This window comes from Carassius auratus, chromosome 25 (assembly GCF_003368295.1).
Source record: "Carassius auratus strain Wakin chromosome 25, ASM336829v1, whole genome shotgun sequence".
Lineage (NCBI taxonomy): Eukaryota > Metazoa > Chordata > Actinopteri > Cypriniformes > Cyprinidae > Carassius > Carassius auratus.
Window position 1 is genome coordinate 2779958 of NC_039267.1, and position 18811 is coordinate 2798768.

An 18811-nucleotide genomic window follows, 5' to 3' on the forward strand; every position below is an offset into this window, starting at 1 on the left:
CTTTCATCTATCTATCTATCTATCTATCTATCTATCTATCTATCTATCTATCTATCTATCATCATTTCTTTCATCCATCTATCTATCTATCTATCTATCTATCTATCTATCTATCTATCTATCTATCTATCTATCTATCTATCACTCATCCTTTCTTTCATCCATCCATCTATCCTTTTATCTATCTACAGTATCCATCCATCCATCATCCTTTCTTTCATCCATCCATCCATCCATCTATCTATCTATCTATCTATATATCTATCACTCAATCTATCTATCATTCGTCCGTCCGTCTATCTATCTATCTATCTATCTATCTATCTATCTATCTATCTATCTATCTATCACTCATCCTTTCTTTCATCTATCCATCTACAATATCCATCCATCCATCCATCCATCCATCTATCTATCACTCATCCATCCATCCATCCATCTATCTATCACTCATCCATCCATCCATCCATCCTGCCATCCATCCATCTATCTATCACTCATCCTTTCTTCCATCCATCCATCCATCCATCTATCTATCTATCACTCATCCTTTCTTCCATCCATCCATCCATCCATCCATCTTGAACCCAAAGGCTTTTTAAACCTATTTCTAACGAGGCTTTCAAAACATTGAGTTTGTTGACAAATTTTTGACAAACAACATTTTTTAAATTGTGTTCTTAAGTTTTTTATACTACTGTTTCATAAAAGGACCGGAGGCCGTATAATATAAAAATATAACACAACCTCTTGTGTTTCATTTTTATGAAACAGTTTAACGCACAAACTTTCTAAGACCTTTTGCTTCGGGGTCTCGCACACCCTGGGGTTTTGAGAAAAATTGTTAAATACGATTCCAACATCTATGTGGAAAAAAGCCATAAACTCATCCGCTTGATTCCCTCTGGTATCCTCCAGGAGAAAACGAACAGAAAAGATTTTAATCAAAGGCCAGAGTGAGGGCAGAAATGCTCTTTCTGTGGGATCAATGGGTTGGGACGTGTGCTGAAAGCGTCCAGAAACAGGCAGCATCTGCTGGAAATGACCCACGTGGAGCTGGCGCATCAGAAACAACACTAATCTGTGACACCAAGCGAAAGCCACAGAGAGTTCGCTCATATACTGTTTTCATTATAAGCGTGCATTCACCAGCATCATCCGTCTTCATCCAGAGCGACTGTCTTACAGTGAAATGTTATTTTCTACCTAGTAGACTGTGTTTTATTAAAGTCTACACCGACCCCAACCCTAAACCTACCCCTAACAATAATGCTAACATAGTAATTGTTATACAGTGTGACAAAAATGACTCTACACTGATGTGTGCGTGCCCAGTAGCCACAGCTGTCTCGCATCTGGCCTTAACCTGTTTCCCAAGGGGTCAATAACAACAGATCTGGAAATAAACGCCAGTGTGTGAGGGAACGGGGATCAAAGACGCCTGGGATCCACAGAAATGATTAACACGCAGATGGAAGATGTGTTTCTCTTTCACTGTAGGAGGAATTGATGCTCGATTTACTAAACTAAACAAAGCACGGGTCCTAAATTAAGATAAACGAGCGTGTGTGGGGGATATATAATCATATTTTGAAAACGTAAGAAAAACAAGCACATAAAGGAGAGGTGTGTGTGTGTGTGTGTGTCTTCTGAATATATATATATATGAATTAGGGCCGGGACTCGATTAAAAAAATTAATCTAATTAATTAGAGGCTTTGTAATTAATTAATCGAAATTAATCGCATTTTAATCGCATATAAATATTTGACCTGAGAACAGTGAGAAGTATTTTTTTTTTCACATGGATTTATAGTATACCATTGAATAATGACTGAATACATAAGCTTAAGCAACAAAATATTGTTTCTTTTGTTCAACCAAGTCTAGCAGACCAGTGCAATTTTTGCCATGAAGTGTAGCAATAGCATATTTAGAAACAATTTAGAAATAGTACATTTCAGAAATTCAGGAAACTTATAGGTGCTGGAACCTTCTGTAAAGTGTTTTTTAAGTAAAACACAATACTGTCAATTACATTCAGAACATTGGAAACACTGACTATTAGAAAACATCTCTCTGTTGCTTCAGAGGCCATAACATACTAAGTCCAACTCTCAATAACCTTGGCCAAAACATTAAAGAGTTCAACACAAACTGTTGGACCAACAAAATAATACATAGTTCAACATAAAGTGTAAAGTCCACGCTAGCTGCTAAATGTTTTGCGTTGAGGTGATACTTGAGGCTCGGATGTGCTGCAGTGATATGCGAACGCTAGTTGGTGCTTCAGTATAATCGGTCCCGCCGAAACTCATCCAGTGAGAAACGTTCCGCGGTGCAAAAATAAGTTATTAAAAATGCGGGAATTTTTTTTTCTGTAATTAATTAATCTTAGTTAACGCGTTATTTTTTGTGTAATTAATTAATCTCAATTAACGCGTTAAAGTCCCGGCCCTAATATGAATATATATATATATATATATGAATATATATATATATATATATATGAGTATTTATTCATGCATTCTCTTAACATATGCATATTGTAATTATTATGAATACAATGATGATGGTTTTTATTAATATATATTTATCACTATATTTTGTCTGTAAAATAACCTGTATTATTTTGAATTTATAGAGAGCACTTTATGTTGGCTTTGCAGTAAAATTAAGTCTTTAGTGATGTGTAGAGTGACTGTGATACAGTTGAAGATGTGAGTGGCTCTCACAGGCCACAGTCAAGTGCTCTTCTTCAAGGCTGTACTTCACACACTGAGGCTTTGTTCTGGATCTTACCTGTCTCACAGTTCTGCCCGCTGAAGCCCTTAGGACACACGCAGATGTTGGGAGATGCACAGGAGCCGCCGTTCAGACAGCGGCCGTCGCACAGGGCTGCAGGTCAGAGAGAGGACAGAGGGTCATGTGATGGGTCAGAGAGAGGACAGAGCGTCAGGTGATGGGTCAGAGCGAGCACAGAGGATCAGGTGATGGGTCAGAGAGAGGACAGAGGGTCATGTGATGGGTCAGAGAGAGCACAGAGGGTCAGGTGATGGGTCATAGCGAGCACAGAGGATCAGGTGATGGGTCAGAGAGAGGACAGAGGGTCATGTGATGGGTCAGAGAGAGGACAGAGCGTCAGGTGATGGGTCAGAGCGAGCACAGAGGATCAGGTGATGGGTCAGAGAGAGGACAGAGGGTCATGTGATGGGTCAGAGAGAGGACAGAGCGTCAGGTGATGGGTCAGAGCGAGCACAGAGGATCAGGTGATGGGTCAGAGAGAGGACAGAGGGTCATGTGATGGGTCAGAGAGAGCACAGAGGGTCAGTTGATGGGTCATAGCGAGCACAGAGGGTCATGTGATGGTCAGAGAGAGGACAGAGGGTCATGTGATGGGTCAGAGAGAGCACAGAGGGTCATGTGATGATCAGAGAGAGGACAGAGTGTCAGGTGATGGGTCAGAGAGAGCACAGAGGGTCATGTGATGGATCATAGCGAGCACAGAGGGTCATGTGATGGTCAGAGAGAGGACAGAGGGTCATGTGATGGGTCAGAGCGAGCACAGAAGGTCAGGTGATGGGTCAGAGAGAGCACAGAGGATCAGATGATGGGTCAGAACGAGGACAGAGGGTCATGTGATGGGTCAGAGCGAGCACAGAGGGTCAGGTGATGGGTCAGAACGAGCACAGAGTGTCATGTGATGGATCATAGCGAGCACAGAGGGTCATGTGATGGTCAGAGAGAGGACAGAGGGTCATGTGATGGGTCAGAGCGAGCACAGAGGGTCAGGTGATGGGTCAGAGAGAGCACAGAGGATCAGATGATGGGTCAGAACGAGCACAGAGTGTCAGGTGATGGGTCAGAGAGAGCACAGAGGGTCATGTGATGGGTCATAGCGAGCAAAGAGGGTCAGGTGATGGGTCAGATAGAGGACAGAGGGTCATGTGACGAGTCAGGTGATTGGTCATAGCGAGCACAGAGCGTCAGGTGATGGGTCAGATAGAGGACAGAGGGTCATGTGACGAGTCAGGTGATTGGTCATAGCGAGCACAGAGCGTCAGGTGATGGGTCAGAGCAAGCACAGAGGATCATGTGATGGGTCATAGCGAGCACAGAGCGTCAGGTGATGGGTCAGAGCAAGCACAGAAGATCATGTGATGGGTCAGAGTGAGCACAGAGGGTCATGTGATGGGTCAGAGTGAGCACAGAGGGTCATGTGATGGGTCAGAGAGAGGACAGAGGGTCATGTGATGGGTCAGAGCGAGCACAGAGGGTCAGGTGATGAGTCAGTTGACTGCAAACGGGTGCAGGGCTCACCTCTGCAGACGGTGCCATTGCCAGTGTATCCAGGTTTGCAGGAGCAGCTGTGGCCGCCGACGGTGTTGAAACACAGAGCGTTCTCATCACAGCTGTGCTGTCCGGACGCACACTCGTCATGCTCTACAGAGAGAAACACTGTCCACATGAGATCTCAATCACCTTCATTCAGTTCTTTTTTTTTTACATGTTTTGCATATGTGAACCTGGACCAAAAAACCAGTCTTAAGTGAAAAAATAATCTCTCCATTGATGTGTGGTTTGTTAGGAGGACAATTTTTGTCTGAGATACAACTATTAGAAAATCTGGAATCTGAGGGAGCAAAAAAATCTAAATATTGAGAAAATCGCCTTTAAAATTGTTCAAATGAAGTTCTTAGCAATGCATATTACTAATCCAAAATATTTTTTTATATATTTAAGGTAGGAAATATACAAAATATCTTCATGGAACATGATCTTTACTTAATATCCTAATGATTTTTGGCATAAAATAAAAAAAATATATGTATATATACGATATTTGTCAAACTAAAACATTCAGATCATCAAACAGATTTTAATATTACAAAACATAACGCAAATGCCATAAATACAAAATGCAGTTTTTAAATTATGCTTTCATTTATTAAGGAAGAAACCTGTCCAAGCCTGCCTGGCACAACGTGAAAAATGAATCGCCCCCTCCTGTTAAATCATGAAAGATCTGTGATCTGTGCCATTTCTAAGGCTTTGGGACTCCAGCGAACCACAGTCAGAGCCATTATTTACAAATGGAGAAAACTTGGAACAGTGGTGAACCTTCCCAGGAGTGGCCTGCCTACCAAATTTACTCCAAGAGCACAAAGACAACTCATCCAGGAGGCCATTAAGAACCCAGAACAACATCTAAAGAACTGAAGGCCTCGCTTACTGCAATTAAGGTCAGTGCTCATGATTCAACAATAAGAAAGAGACTGGGCAAAAACGTTATCCATGGGAGAGTTACAAGACAAAAGCCACTGCTGGCCAAAAAGAACACAAAGGCTTGTCTCACATTTGCCCAAAAAACATCTTGATTATCCCCAAGACTTCTGGGCAAATATTCTGTGGACTGATGAGACAAATGTTGAACTTTCTGGAAGGTGTGTGTCCTGTACATCATACCAACAGTCAAACATGGTGGTGGTAGTGTGATGGTCTGGGGTCAAGACATGAAAGACTTGCCATAACTGATGGAAGCATGAATTCTGCTCTCTATCAGGAAATCCTGAAGATCCTGTTTGTGAACTCAAGCTCAAACACACTTGAGTTATGCAGTAAAACAATGATCCCAAGCACACCAGCAAGTTCACCTCTGAATCTCCTCAAGAAAAACAAAATGAAGGTTTTGGAGTGGCCAAGTCAAAGTTTGGACTTAAACTGAGATGCTGTGGCATGACCATAAACAGTCCATTCATGCTCAAACCCTCCAATGTGGCTAAACTAAAACAACTCTGCAAAGAAGAGTGGGACAAAATTCCTCCACAGCGACGTGAAAGACTCATTGCCAGTTATAGTTAATGCTTGATTTAAGTTGGGTAACACAACCAGTTATTAGGTTTAGGGTGCAATTACTTTTTCCAAGTAGGGCCAGGCAGGTTTGAACAGCTTTTCCCCTTTATTAATGAAATCATTATTTCAAAACTGCATTTTGTACTTTGTACTAAAAACAGGATGGAGGCAAAAACTTTTCCACACCACTGTATGTTTCCATAATCCTGTTATAATGCGCATTTTGAAATATCGCATGTCAAACGAGTGATGGAAATTCCAAAATATTGATTTAACACCATTCGATTTTAATACAGGAGTATTAATGTGCACTGTAAGCAATTTTTGATAAACTCTTTTGACTACAGTGTTGGATCATGTACGGAAACACAATTGCAGCCAATCAGCGGTAAGGGGGCGTGTCTTGTTATGATAGAGAGAAGAGTGCGCTCAATTTGAGTGTACAGGACGGATATTACCAAGTTAGGAACGAAACATTAAATGTTGGACGCCAAGGTTGCGTTGATTTTTCGTGATATGTTGAATTTGCATTGTTTCACACAACTTTTCTGTGTTGGATTCTGTTTAAATATGTTTGTGTGTCATCTTCGCTTGTTTCTGCTATCGTCGTTATGCCAGGGTTGTGAATGTCCTTGTGGGGAGGAAATATCAAAATAGAGGCGATGTTTGTTTTGGTGCTTTTAAATATCAACATCGGTTGGCAAAAATCACTTCTTACTCCTTTAATTTGCAAAAAAAGATTTGACGCTTAATTAAGGTGGTTTTTGTATGTGAATAATAGGAGATGGAAACATATTTGATTTAATAAAATTAAATATATATATATATATATATACACACATTAGACAAACATAACCAATACTAAAACATCAAAAAAAAAATTATATGTAAAATATAACATTAATCTGATTAAAACTAATACTATCTCATTCATTCTTAATTAAACCATTCAGAACACAATAAATGTTTTTACTAAAATTAACTGAAATAAAATAAAACATAAAAATGAAATTATACAAACTATATAGACATTTAAAAAAAATAAGAATGACAACAAAAACAAAAAAAAAACTATGAAAAGTTAACTAGAATTGAAATGAAAGCAGAAAATATAAAATAAAAACGAATTCAAATATGAATAAACATAATAGTATCACAATTATATTAAAATAAGTCATGAAAAATTGTTATGTAAAACAAAATAAAACTTAAATTAATTAAAATAAACTATTATAAAAACCCTCAAACTTATTTACTCTAGTTTCCAAGGCTTAATGGCTTAATGTAATAAAATAATTAAATAAACTAAAATAAAAATGAAAACAATTAAAACACTACAAAAAATGACATAATAAATAGTACATTTGAAAAAAATTAAAATTAAGAAAATATAAAATAAAATTAAAAGATTAATAATATAATTAATAGTAAAACATCCCCGGTACAAGCAGAAAGCTGAAGATGTGTTTTTTTTTCTCCTGCCCTCCAGTTGACCTGAGATCTGTTTCCGTGAAGAATTATGGGATACATTCATCTCTGAGATTTCATAAAACCCTCCAGCAAACAAACTCTCAGCGGAAATGAACACAAATGAGGGAATAATTACAACACGAGCGGCTTTCATTCAACACAAACAGATATGATGGTGTGAGTGATTATCAGTCTCTACAGGTCTGAGATATGACACGTACAGTACAACACACAGCACTGAGGAAGATTATTGCTGATATAATCAAGCGCTCGGTGTCAGTGATGCTGATCTGCTCAAACATCTGTGTGCATGAGAGCGTCTTCAGAACGGAAGACAGAGTCAGATCAGACTGTAACTCTATTCAAATAGCATTAATGTAACACCCTTCGAAACTGCAAACAGAAACATATTTATTTCCTCCATAATTGACTTTATTTGAGAAAATGTACTGACCATGAAACCACAATCACTCACTTTGTTTATCTGTTGTACTTTTTTTTTTTTCTTTTGCAATGTCCGTATAGAAAGGGATAGATTTCATATATATATATTTTTTTTTTAGTTAGTTCCTTCATTTTTCAGTTTTGCATTTTTACTTAAAAAAAACAGTAATAGTCTGAAAAAAGAAGGACGCAATATTTATTTTTAATATCATGATTGATTGATTGATTGATAGTTTTCTTTATCAGGAACAGTATGAAAAGTCAAGAATGCAATTTTTATTAATTTTTATTTATATTAATTTTATTTATTTATTCATTCATTCATTCATGCTATGGAAAGCAAAGGCTGCAATATTTATTTATTTATTTATTTATTCCTTTATTTATTCCTGTTTTTTTTAACGGAGCGTATGAGGAGGAAGCTGTTTGTTTCTCTCAGAGCATCTCGATGTATTCCTCTCTGAAGCTCATAGACTGTAGTGCTGTGACCCAGCGAAGCCTGTTTTATTGACTTTTGGCTCTCGGTGAGGCTTCATTTGAGAGCCTGTGTGAAAGCATCTCTCAGGTGTGAATGAAAATGATATCTTTATTACATAAATACCTTCAGAGCTGCCAGAAATCCTCTAGTTAATATAAAATCAGAGGGAAATGAGCACTGGCTTCATATCAGAGCGGGGCATCATCATTTCCCATCATGCATTCACCAGAGCCAAGAACTGACCATAAACACGTCTGCTTCAGATTCATTACAGGGTCAAATCATTAATATAGATATAGCTAAACTATTAAAAACATACTGTATCTTTCAGAATAACGCTGAAATAAAATATGATAACTAGAAATGCTGCTTTGGCAAACTAACTCAAATTGAAGTACTAAAATCCCAACCTTCAAACTAAAACTAAAATGAATAAAACTATTTAGAAAAAAATCAATAATAATTTATATATATAAAAATTTTATAATTCAAATGACAAAAGCTAAATAGCAAATAAATATTGAGAATAAAAGTTTTGTAAGATTTGTTGTTTTGTGATAATATGTTTCAGAGAATATGTCTTGAATTTAATTTGATTTATTAACCCCTTCTTTTCCTGCTTTAGTCATAAATCTAATAAACTGTCATGACATTTTAGCATTTGCCAAAAGGCATAATAAACTAAAATCAAAGTATAATCTGAGAAAACAAGTGATAATATCTTACAATATTTCGCTTCTCAAATAAATTGTATTTTATATATAACATAGGTATTTTTACAGGATAATAAATAATAATATTATTTTAACAAGGACAAAATGATGTAATTATATTTATTCATACATTCATTCGTTTTGTTTTTACAGCAACAGTATGAAATTAAAAGGATGCTATTAATTAATTTATTTGTATGTTTGTTCATACGTTATTTTTATATTTTTTTTATTTGTTTTTTACAGCAACAGTATGAAACAAACATTACACACACACACATATATAATTATTATTATTATAAAAAAGGAGTCAGCTCATAAAACGAGATTCAAGAGTTTGATATGAGTATGAAATCATGCCATCACTTACTTCCTCTGAAGTCTAAAAGGCATGCATAGATGCTTCAGATTAAATCAGGGTGATGTTGATATTTGCGCTGTATATTTGTCTGTTTTTCAGCTGTAGGAAGCACTGTGTTACTCTGAACCGGTCTGAAAGCCATCAGTGTCGTTCAGAGCTTGTCCTGAGTTACATTTCCCTCATGCAAACTGGAAATGACAGTTTCAATCCCAGAGAGATGAATGCAGCAGACTGCATTATCACACACACACACACACACACACACACACACACACAGAGAGATGAGAGGATGAGCTGAAGGTCAGGGGCGTCACACCTGTGTGTGGATGGAGACACTGCTGAGCATCTGTCATTCATGCAGTCCGCAGATAAACAATCAATTATGAACAGGCAGTCAGGAGGGACACCTCTGCTCTCTGCGCTCTAACATCTGTCTCAAATCACACACATGCATTCATCTGAAAAACAGGTCGGCTGATTTGCAAAAAGAAAAAACATAATATTATCATATTTTTCATAGATAAGGGTGATGAATGTACCAGCTTTAAAGCACTTTTTTAATTTTTGCATTTTTACTGCAATGAAAATCATAACAAGGTTAATATGAAAAGAAAAAGATACGATTTTGTTTTTTATTTTATTTATTTATTATTTGCATTTATATTTAACAGGGATAGTATGAAAAGGATGTCATGTTTATTATTATTTTTTTATTTATACCTTTTCTGTGACAGTATAAAAACAACATACTACAATTATTCATTTTTTTATTAATTCTTTATTCATTCATTCATTCATTCTCTTTTTGCTTGTTTAGTTTTTTTTGTTTGTTTGTTTTTTTAACAGTATGAAATGTTATGATGCCATTGTTATCTATTATTTCTTGTGCAATTTTGCCTTAGTTTTTTTTTCACATTATATATGTCTTAAAATATATATGAATCAATTATATACGGTGTGTATCAGCTTTAATGCCCTTATTAAAATTACTGAAAAATATTAAAAACGTATAATTTAATTATATATATATATATATATATATATATATATATATATATATATATATATATATATATATATATATAAAATTAAATAAAAAAAATGAACCATTAAAAACGAAATTAAAACTATTTAGCAATGTTAGAATAACAAAAAATGCAAAAGCACATAATAAAAATAAAAAACAAATTACTGAAATTGTAATAAATCAAAACTATTTAGGGAACATTTAAAAACAAACAAAAATGACAAAATCACATAACAAAATTACTTAAATATCTGACTGAAATGAATATTATTATTGTTAATAACTTTAATATATAATACTTTTTACAAATCTATATAATAAATAATACTAAAATAACAAAACATCCCTTAAAAAGAACACATTACTTGAGAATGAACATTTTGTAAGATTTGTTGTTTTCAGATTTCAGAAAATACATTTTGGGATGCATTTGTTTTATTATGCTTTTGGCAAGTACCTGTTTTTGTGAGTGTGTGTTTGTGAGTGTGTGTGTGTGTGTGTGTGTGTGTGTGTGTGTGTTCTTTTTTTAAGTATAAATGTAATAAACTGTAATGAAATTAATGCATTTGCCAAAGGGGCCAGAGAAATAAACTGAAACAATGAAGATATCATCTCTGAAAACAAGTCTGAATGTCTACCAGTATTTCCTTCTCGAGTAAATTTGGATTACATATTTCTTTCTAAATATATTTACAAAAATCTGCAGTATTTTTGTCTCATTTTCAGTAATGTGTGTGTGTGTGTGTATATATATATATTAGCATCTTCAGATAGATGTTGTGCAGCGCTGCATGTTTAACTGAGCTTTATGTTTGGCGGCGTCCTCTCAGCTAGTCTTGGTCATCGTTAACCTTCATTTAATCTTGTGAAAGCGGCAGAACATTCAGTTATAAAGATTCTCCTCCGACTACAAGTTGGGCTCATTTTTTATTCACCTGAAAGCGTCTGAAATTTGGGTCTGAATGAAAGTCGTTCGATCAAAAGAGGAAGTCTCGGCCAAAGCAGCCTGGCTCTCGAACTCTAAAATTAGGGTTTTATTTCCCATAATCCCGCTGCCGCTGCCCTGACAAAAACGCAGGGCTCTGTACGACTCCTCCGCGAGAAATGAACAGCATCCAGGAGCCGGACACATATGAGGAGAGATACAGGACCGCCAGCGGCCACTCTGAATTGGTCCTTTCTAATCCGTGGCGGTGAAGAATGGGCCATGGACACACACACACACACACACACACACACGGCAGTGTGGAGTCAGCCGATTCTGGTATCTCAGATAACACCTTTCTTACACACCGCAGGAAAGACTAATAACAGAGCCAGAGATTATGGGCTAATCGTCAGGTGCACTGGAAACACTCGAGGGCCCCAAACACACACACACACACACACACACACACGGAGGAAAGACAATCTCTTGTTTCTACTAGACAGCAATGAGATTAAATGAAGTGCAACTGAAGACTTTTGCTTAAAGAAACAGTTCAAGATAAAATAAAAGTGCATTGTATGTTTTTTTTATTGTTTGCAGAAAACAAACGCATCCTTTTGTGTTTCACGGAAGAAAGTACAGTAAGTACTTTAATATATATTTATATATTTAAAATCTTACTCCATTTTTTTGTCTTGAGATGCAGAATGACTGAAAATAAGTCTTGTTTTCTGAAAAATCTATCAAATATAAGTGAGTTTATATTTAAAACAAGAAGAAAAGACCTGCCAGGGAGGCAGAAAAATGACCTTCATCTTTTTTTGCATAACTTAGTGCAATGGATAAAAAGCATCAGCCGAGTGCATAAATGAAGCTGTTAAATTAGCTCTGTTCTTTATAATAACCACCAACTACATAGAACAATCCATAAGTACATGAACGCTTCAGCTCATCTGTATTTGTCAGATCCGAGGTGCTTTAACATATGAGCGTTAGCGTTAACGCCTGGCGACTCCAGCTCAGAACTGCAAGCTCAGTCATAAAGCCAGCGCCATCTGCACACGACCAGTCAAACATTTATCAATATAGTTTTTCCAGGAACAAACTGCTGCGCTCGGCATTTCACAACTAATTAGCTTCTCCGCAGAGAAGGAGAGAAAGCGTTTCATTAGCGCTAGCAGGGTCGTCGCAGGTCTGGATTAGCCGTCTGTGAAGTGTGTTTGCGTGGAGCATGAGGAAAACCTCTCTCTGGGCTTCTGTCTTAAGCAAACAGAGCTATTAATTACAGCACCTGTGGCGTTAATGTGAGCAAGTGGCGTAGAACTTCATTTAGCTTTCTCCTCAAAGCTGCGGCACGCGAGATGTTCCACGATTGAGGCATGAGAGCGGCTCTGTCTCATTAAAATTTGGGCGGTTTTGGGGCAATGTATGGGCGCCTTTTGATTACGTACAGCTGGCGTGCATTGGGAAAGGGTTTTTATTCTCATTTTTCATGAAGTGGAGCTCAAAAAGAGGGGGTTGAAATTAAAGTAGCAGTGGGACTAGCGGAGGAGAAGTTGGCAGAGCGGAGCGAAGCCTGGCACCGGTTCGCTTTGAAACAATAGAATCCGCAAGGACAGAGAAACCAATGCAGACAGACGAATATTCCCAGAATATCATCCAAAGCAGCTTTTTACATAATGAAACACCCCGGCAACACAGAACTCTGGAAAATAGTCTTTTATTTTCATGCATCAAATGAAACCGCAATCTAGCTGCTTGAGCAGCTTTATGTAGCAATATTGGCAATGGCATGATTTTGGTACGGGACTTTCTTTTTTGTTTGTCCCACCAATGTCAGATGGGGTCATTATTTGTGCAATTACATTGATGCAGAAGCTTTTATCCAGAAAGTGCATTCAAGGTGCATTGTCCATGCATTCTCTGAGAATCGAACCCACAACCTTGGATTTGCTGCCCAATGATTGGTGTTCAGATTAATTAACATGTTGCTGTGTCATTTCTTGTGTGATCTGGGTGGTTACTCAGAATTTATTTGTTATCTAATTGTTTCCACAGTGTTACACATGGTTGATATTGTTGCTAGGGTGTTCTGGGTCATTTATATGTAATTGTGAGCTGTAAATGTCTAGTATTTCATTTGTATCAGTGTTAGAGATGGTTGCTGACATAGGGTGTTGCTAGAGTGATAATGTTGCTATATTATTGCAAGGGTCAGAGGCGTAAAACACTGGATGACAGGATGCAATAATTAATTATTCATGACAAACAATGGTGATATCTGAGGCACCTCAGTCGTGGTATCACCGGCCCGAGACTCAAACCCATAACCTTAGGGTTAAGAGTCAAACTCTCTAACCATTAGGCCACGGCTTCCCCCAGCAAAATGTTTACCAATGAAACCTTATAAGTAACATTTTGGCCTTATCATTTTGGCTTTATCCCTTCTGTCAGATGATATTTATGCCCTTGGATATGAATGATCTGGATGGTTGCTAGGGTGTTAATGTGTTGCAATGTTGGTAAGGTGTTCTGGGTTGTTGCTAGGGTGATAACATATTGATATATCATTTCTAGACTATTCTAGCATGTTGGTTGCTAGAGTGTCCATGTGTACATGTCATTATGAGGGTGTTCTGGGTGGTTTCTAGGGCATTTATAAGCTATGATTGATGTGGTAACATATTGCTATGTCATTGCAGGGTGTTTTAGATGGTTGCTAGGGCGTTAACATGTTGCAATGTTGTTTGGGTGTTCTGGGTGTTGCTAGGGCATTGATAAGGTTGCCAGTTTGGTAACATTTTGTTAACATATTTCATTGCTAGGGTGTTCTGGATGGTTGCTAGTGCATTGATATGGTTGCTAGGGTGATTACATGTTGCTACATCCTTGTTGCTATATCAGAGTCATTTATATGCAGTTGCTAGGATCGCTGTACCGTTTTTGGAGTGTTCTGGTTGGTTGTTAGGGTGGTAACATGTTTCTTTATCTTTTTTTAGGGAGTTCTGGGTGGTTGCTAGGGTTGTAATTTGTTGCTATGCCATTGATAGTTGTTCTGGGCGGATGCTAGGATGTTAATGTGTTGCTACATCACTGCTAAGGTATTCTAAATGGTTGTTAGCACATCACTACGCCATTGGTAGTGTGACTGTCATGATTTCTCCAAGCAGGTTTCCAGAGCACTACTCATGGATCATTTGTCAGGGAAACAGGAAACCCTGTCACAAATTGATGCCACTGGTTGATCCAAAGTGACATGTAGGGCGGAAAAACAAGTCAGCAAAGTGTGTCAAACTGCACCACTGCTCTCTGACTCAATAAACTTTTACATTTTCATACAGAGCGTTCAGGGTAAGCAACTTCCTGCAATTAAGAGCATGTATTCTCAGTGCTTCTGTAAGGTGCTTTATGGTCTTATTATTCACTTTCTTTTCATAAGCAACAGCTCATGCCGGAGTCGAGGGGTTTCGTATCCCAGCACACACAGAGACTGTGATTACAGCTGTATGGCTTCATCTCTGTAAGTCAATGTGAGGCTGACAAACTCTTGACTGTGACGAGAATCTGACTGTGTCATTACAGCAGGGAGTCGGCTTAATCACACGAACTGATGGATTCTGGGAATGCCGGGCTCTTGTAGCTCACAGACATTTTAATATCGATCCATGCAATAGAATGTAATCCATCAGTACTTTCATATTCATCTCTGGGGGGATGCAAGGAATTAAACATTAAAACTGTTTATCAGTTTTTGGTGAGGTGCTTTGGGATGCTCTCTACCACAGACATGCAACTCAATCAATAACTCCACAGAGGAGAGAAATACAGTGCACTCGGCTCTATAAAAGCTGTTTTCTTTTTAAAAGACCGTTTAAAACCTTGAAGGACACGGAACATTTCATGTTGCACCAAGATAAATCTAGACTATCATAATAAAGGCATTTATCTGTGGTTTGTAGGGTGTTAACCTGCTGCTATATCATTGCTAGGGTGTTTGGGATGGTTGCTAGGGCATTGATGGGATTGCTAGGATGGTAACATATTGCTGTATCATTGCTAGGTTGTTTTGGGAGGTTTCTAGAGTGTAAATACAGTATGTTACTATTAACATTGCTTCGGTGTTCAGGATGGTTGCTAGGGCATTGGCGGGGGGATTACATTGCGAGGGTGAAAACATGTTGACATCATTGCTATGGTGTTCTGGGTGGTTGCTAGGGTTTGAATGTGTTGCAGTGTTGTAAGAGTGTTATGGGTGGTTGCTATGGTTTGAATGTGTTGCACTGTTGTAAGGGTGTTCTGAGTGGTTGCTAGGGTTTGAATGTGTTGCAGTGTTGTAAGGGTGTTCTGGGTGGTTGCTATGGTTTGAATGTGTTGCAGTGTTGTAAGGGTGTTCTGGGTGGTTGTATTTATGGGGTTTGAATGTGTTGCAGTGTTGTAAGAGTGTTATGGGTGGTTGCTAGGGTTTGAATGTGTTGCAGTGTTGTAAGAGTGTTATGGGTGGTTGCTATGGGTTTAATGTGTTGCAGTGTTGTAAGGGTGTTCTGGGTGGTTGCTATGGGTTTAATGTGTTGCAGTGTTGTAAGAGTGTTATGGGTGGTTGCTAGGGTTTGAATGTGTTGCAGTGTTGTAAGAGTGTTATGGGTGGTTGCTAGGGTTTGAATGTGTTGCAGTGTTGTAAGAGTGTTATGGGTGGTTGCTAGGGTTTGAATGTGTTGCAGTGTTGTAAGAGTGTTATGGGTGGTTGCTAGGGTTTGAATGTGTTGCAGTGTTGTAAGGGTGTTCTGGGTGGTTGCTAGGGTTTGGATGTGTTCCAGTGTTGTAAGAGTGTTATGGGTGGTTGCTAGGGTTTGAATGTGTTGCAGTGTTGTAAGAGTGTTATGGGTGGTTGCTATGGTTTTAATGTGTTGCAGTGTTGTAAGGGTGTTCTGGGTGGTTGCTATGGTTTGAATGTGTTGCAGTGTTGTAAGAGTGTTATGGGTGGTTGCTAGGGTTTGAATGTGTTGCAGTGTTGTAAGGGTGTTCTGGGTGGTTGCTAGGGTTTGAATGTGTTGCAGTGTTGTAACGGTGTTCTGGGTGGTTGCTATGGTTTTAATGTGTTGCACTGTTGTAAGGGTGTTCTGGGTGGTTGCTATGGTTTGAATGTGTTGCAGTGTTGTAAGGGTGTTCTGCGTGGTTGCTATGGTTTGAATGTGTTGCAGTGTTGTAAGGGTGTTCTGGGTGGTTGCTATGGTTTTAATGTGTTGCAGTGTTGTAAGGGTGTTCTGGGTGGTTGCTATGGTTTGAATGTGTTGCAGTGTTGTAAGGGTGTTCTGCGTGGTTGCTATGGTTTGAATGTGTTGCAGTGTTGTAACGGTGTTCTGGGTGGTTGCTATGGTTTTAATGTGTTGCAGTGTTGTAAGGGTGTTCTGGGTGGTTGCTATGGTTTGAATGTGTTGCAGTGTGGTAAGGGTGTTCTGGGTGGTTGCTATGGTTTGAAAGTGTTGCAGTGTTGTAAGGGTGTTCTGGCTGGTTGCTAGGGTTTGAATATGTTGCAGTGTTGTAAGGGTGTTCTGGGTGGTTGTATTTATGGGGTTTGAATGTGTTCCAGTGTTGTAAGGGTGTTCTGGCTGGTTGCTATGGTTTGAATGTGTTCCAGTGTTGTAAGGGTGTTTTGGGTGGTTGCTATGGTTTGAATGTGTTGCAGTGTGGTAAGGGTGTTCTGGGTGGTTGCTAGGGTTTGAATGTGTTGCAGTGTTGTAAGGGTGTTCTGGCTGGTTGCTAGGGTTTGAATATGTTGCAGTGTTGTAAGGGTGTTCTGGGTGGTTGCTAGGGTTTGAATGTGTTGCAGTGTGGTAAGGGTGTTCTGGGTGGTTGCTATGGTTTGAAAGTGTTGCAGTGTTGTAAGGGTGTTCTGGCTGGTTGCTAGGGTTTGAATATGTTGCAGTGTTGTAAGGGTGTTCTGGGTGGTTGTATTTATGGGGTTTGAATGTGTTCCAGTGTTGTAAGGGTGTTCTGGCTGGTTGCTATGGTTTGAATGTGTTCCAGTGTTGTAAGGGTGTTTTGGGTGGTTGCTATGGTTTGAATGTGTTGCAGTGTGGTAAGGGTGTTCTGGGTGGTTGCTAGGGTTTGAATGTGTTGCAGTGTTGTAAGGGTGTTCTGGCTGGTTGCTAGGATTTGAATATGTTGCAGTGTTGTAAGGGTGTTCTGGGTGGTTGTATTTATGGGGTTTGAATGTGTTCCAGTGTTGTAAGGGTGTTCTGGGTGGTTGCTATGGTTTTAATGTGTTGCAGTGTTGTAAGGGTGTTTTGGGTGGTTGCTAGGGTTTGAATGTGTTGCAGTGTTGTAAGGGTGTTCTGGCTGGTTGCTATGGTTTGAATGTGTTGCATTGTTGTAAGGGTGTTCTGGCTGGTTGCTAGGGTTTGAATGTGTTGCAGTGTTGTAAGAGTGTTATGGGTGGTTGCTAGGGTTTAAATGTGTTGCAGTGTTGTAAGAGTGTTATGGCTGGTTGCTAGGGTTTGAATGTGTTGCAGTGTTGTAAGGGTGTTCTGGCTGGTTCCTAGGGTTTGAATGTGTTGCAGTGTTGTAAGAGTGTTGTGGGTGGTTGCTATGGTTTGAATGTGTTGCAGTGTTGTAAGGGTGTTCTGGCTGGTTGCTAGGGTTTGAATGTGTTGCAGTGTTGTAAGAGTGTTCTGGCTGGTTGCTATGGTTTGAATGTGTTGCAGTGTTGTAAGGGTGTTCTGGCTGGTTGCTAGGGTTTGAATGTGTTGCAGTGTTGTAAGAGTGTTATGGGTGGTTGCTAGGGTTTAAATGTGTTGCAGTGTTGTAAGAGTGTTATGGCTGGTTGCTATGGTTTGAATGTGTTGCAGTGTTGTAAGGGTGTTCTGGGTGGTTGCTAGGGTTTGAATGTGTTGCAGTGTTGTAAGAGTGTTGTGGGTGGTTGCTATGGTTTGAATGTGTTGCAGTGTTGTAAGAGTGTTATGGGTGGTTGCTAGGGTTTGAATGTGTTGCAGTGTTGTAAGGGTGTTCTGGCTGGTTGCTAGGGTTTGAATGTGTTGCAGTGTTGTAAGAGTGTTCTGGCTGGTTGCTATGGTTTGAATGTGTTGCAGTGTTGTAAGGGTGTTCTGGGTGGTTGTATTTATGGGGTTTGAATGTGTTCCAGTGTTGTAAGGGTGTTCTGGGTGGTTGCTATGGTTTGAATGTGTTGCAGTGTTGTAAGGGTGTTCTGGGTGGTTGCTAGGGTTTGAATGTGTTGCAGTGTTGTAAGAGTGTTCTGGCTGGTTGCTATGGTTTGAATGTGTTGCAGTGTTGTAAGGGTGTTCTGGCTGGTTGCTATGGTTTGAATGTGTTGCAGTGTTGTAAGAGTGTTATGGGTGGTTGCTATGGTTTGAATGTGTTGCAGTGTTGTAAGGGTGTTCTGGGTGGTTGCTAGGGTTTGAATGTGTTGCAGTGTTGTAAGGGTGTTCTGGGTGGTTGCTATGGTTTGAATATGTTGCAGTGTTGTAAGGGTGTTCTGGGTGGTTGTATTTATGGGGGTTGCTAGGGTGATACAATGTTGTTC

General features: G+C 38.9%; 1 protein-coding gene across 1 annotated transcript in view; it reads right to left on the reverse strand.

The window, feature by feature from the left end:
- nell2a (neural EGFL like 2a) overlaps positions 1-18811 on the reverse strand; it is an 82419-nt gene that overhangs the window by 13609 nt on the left and 49999 nt on the right. The window contains 2 exon segments of the mRNA XM_026201803.1: positions 2803-2898; positions 4321-4443. Of these exon segments, the coding sequence (XP_026057588.1) occupies positions 2803-2898; positions 4321-4443 (219 nt within the window).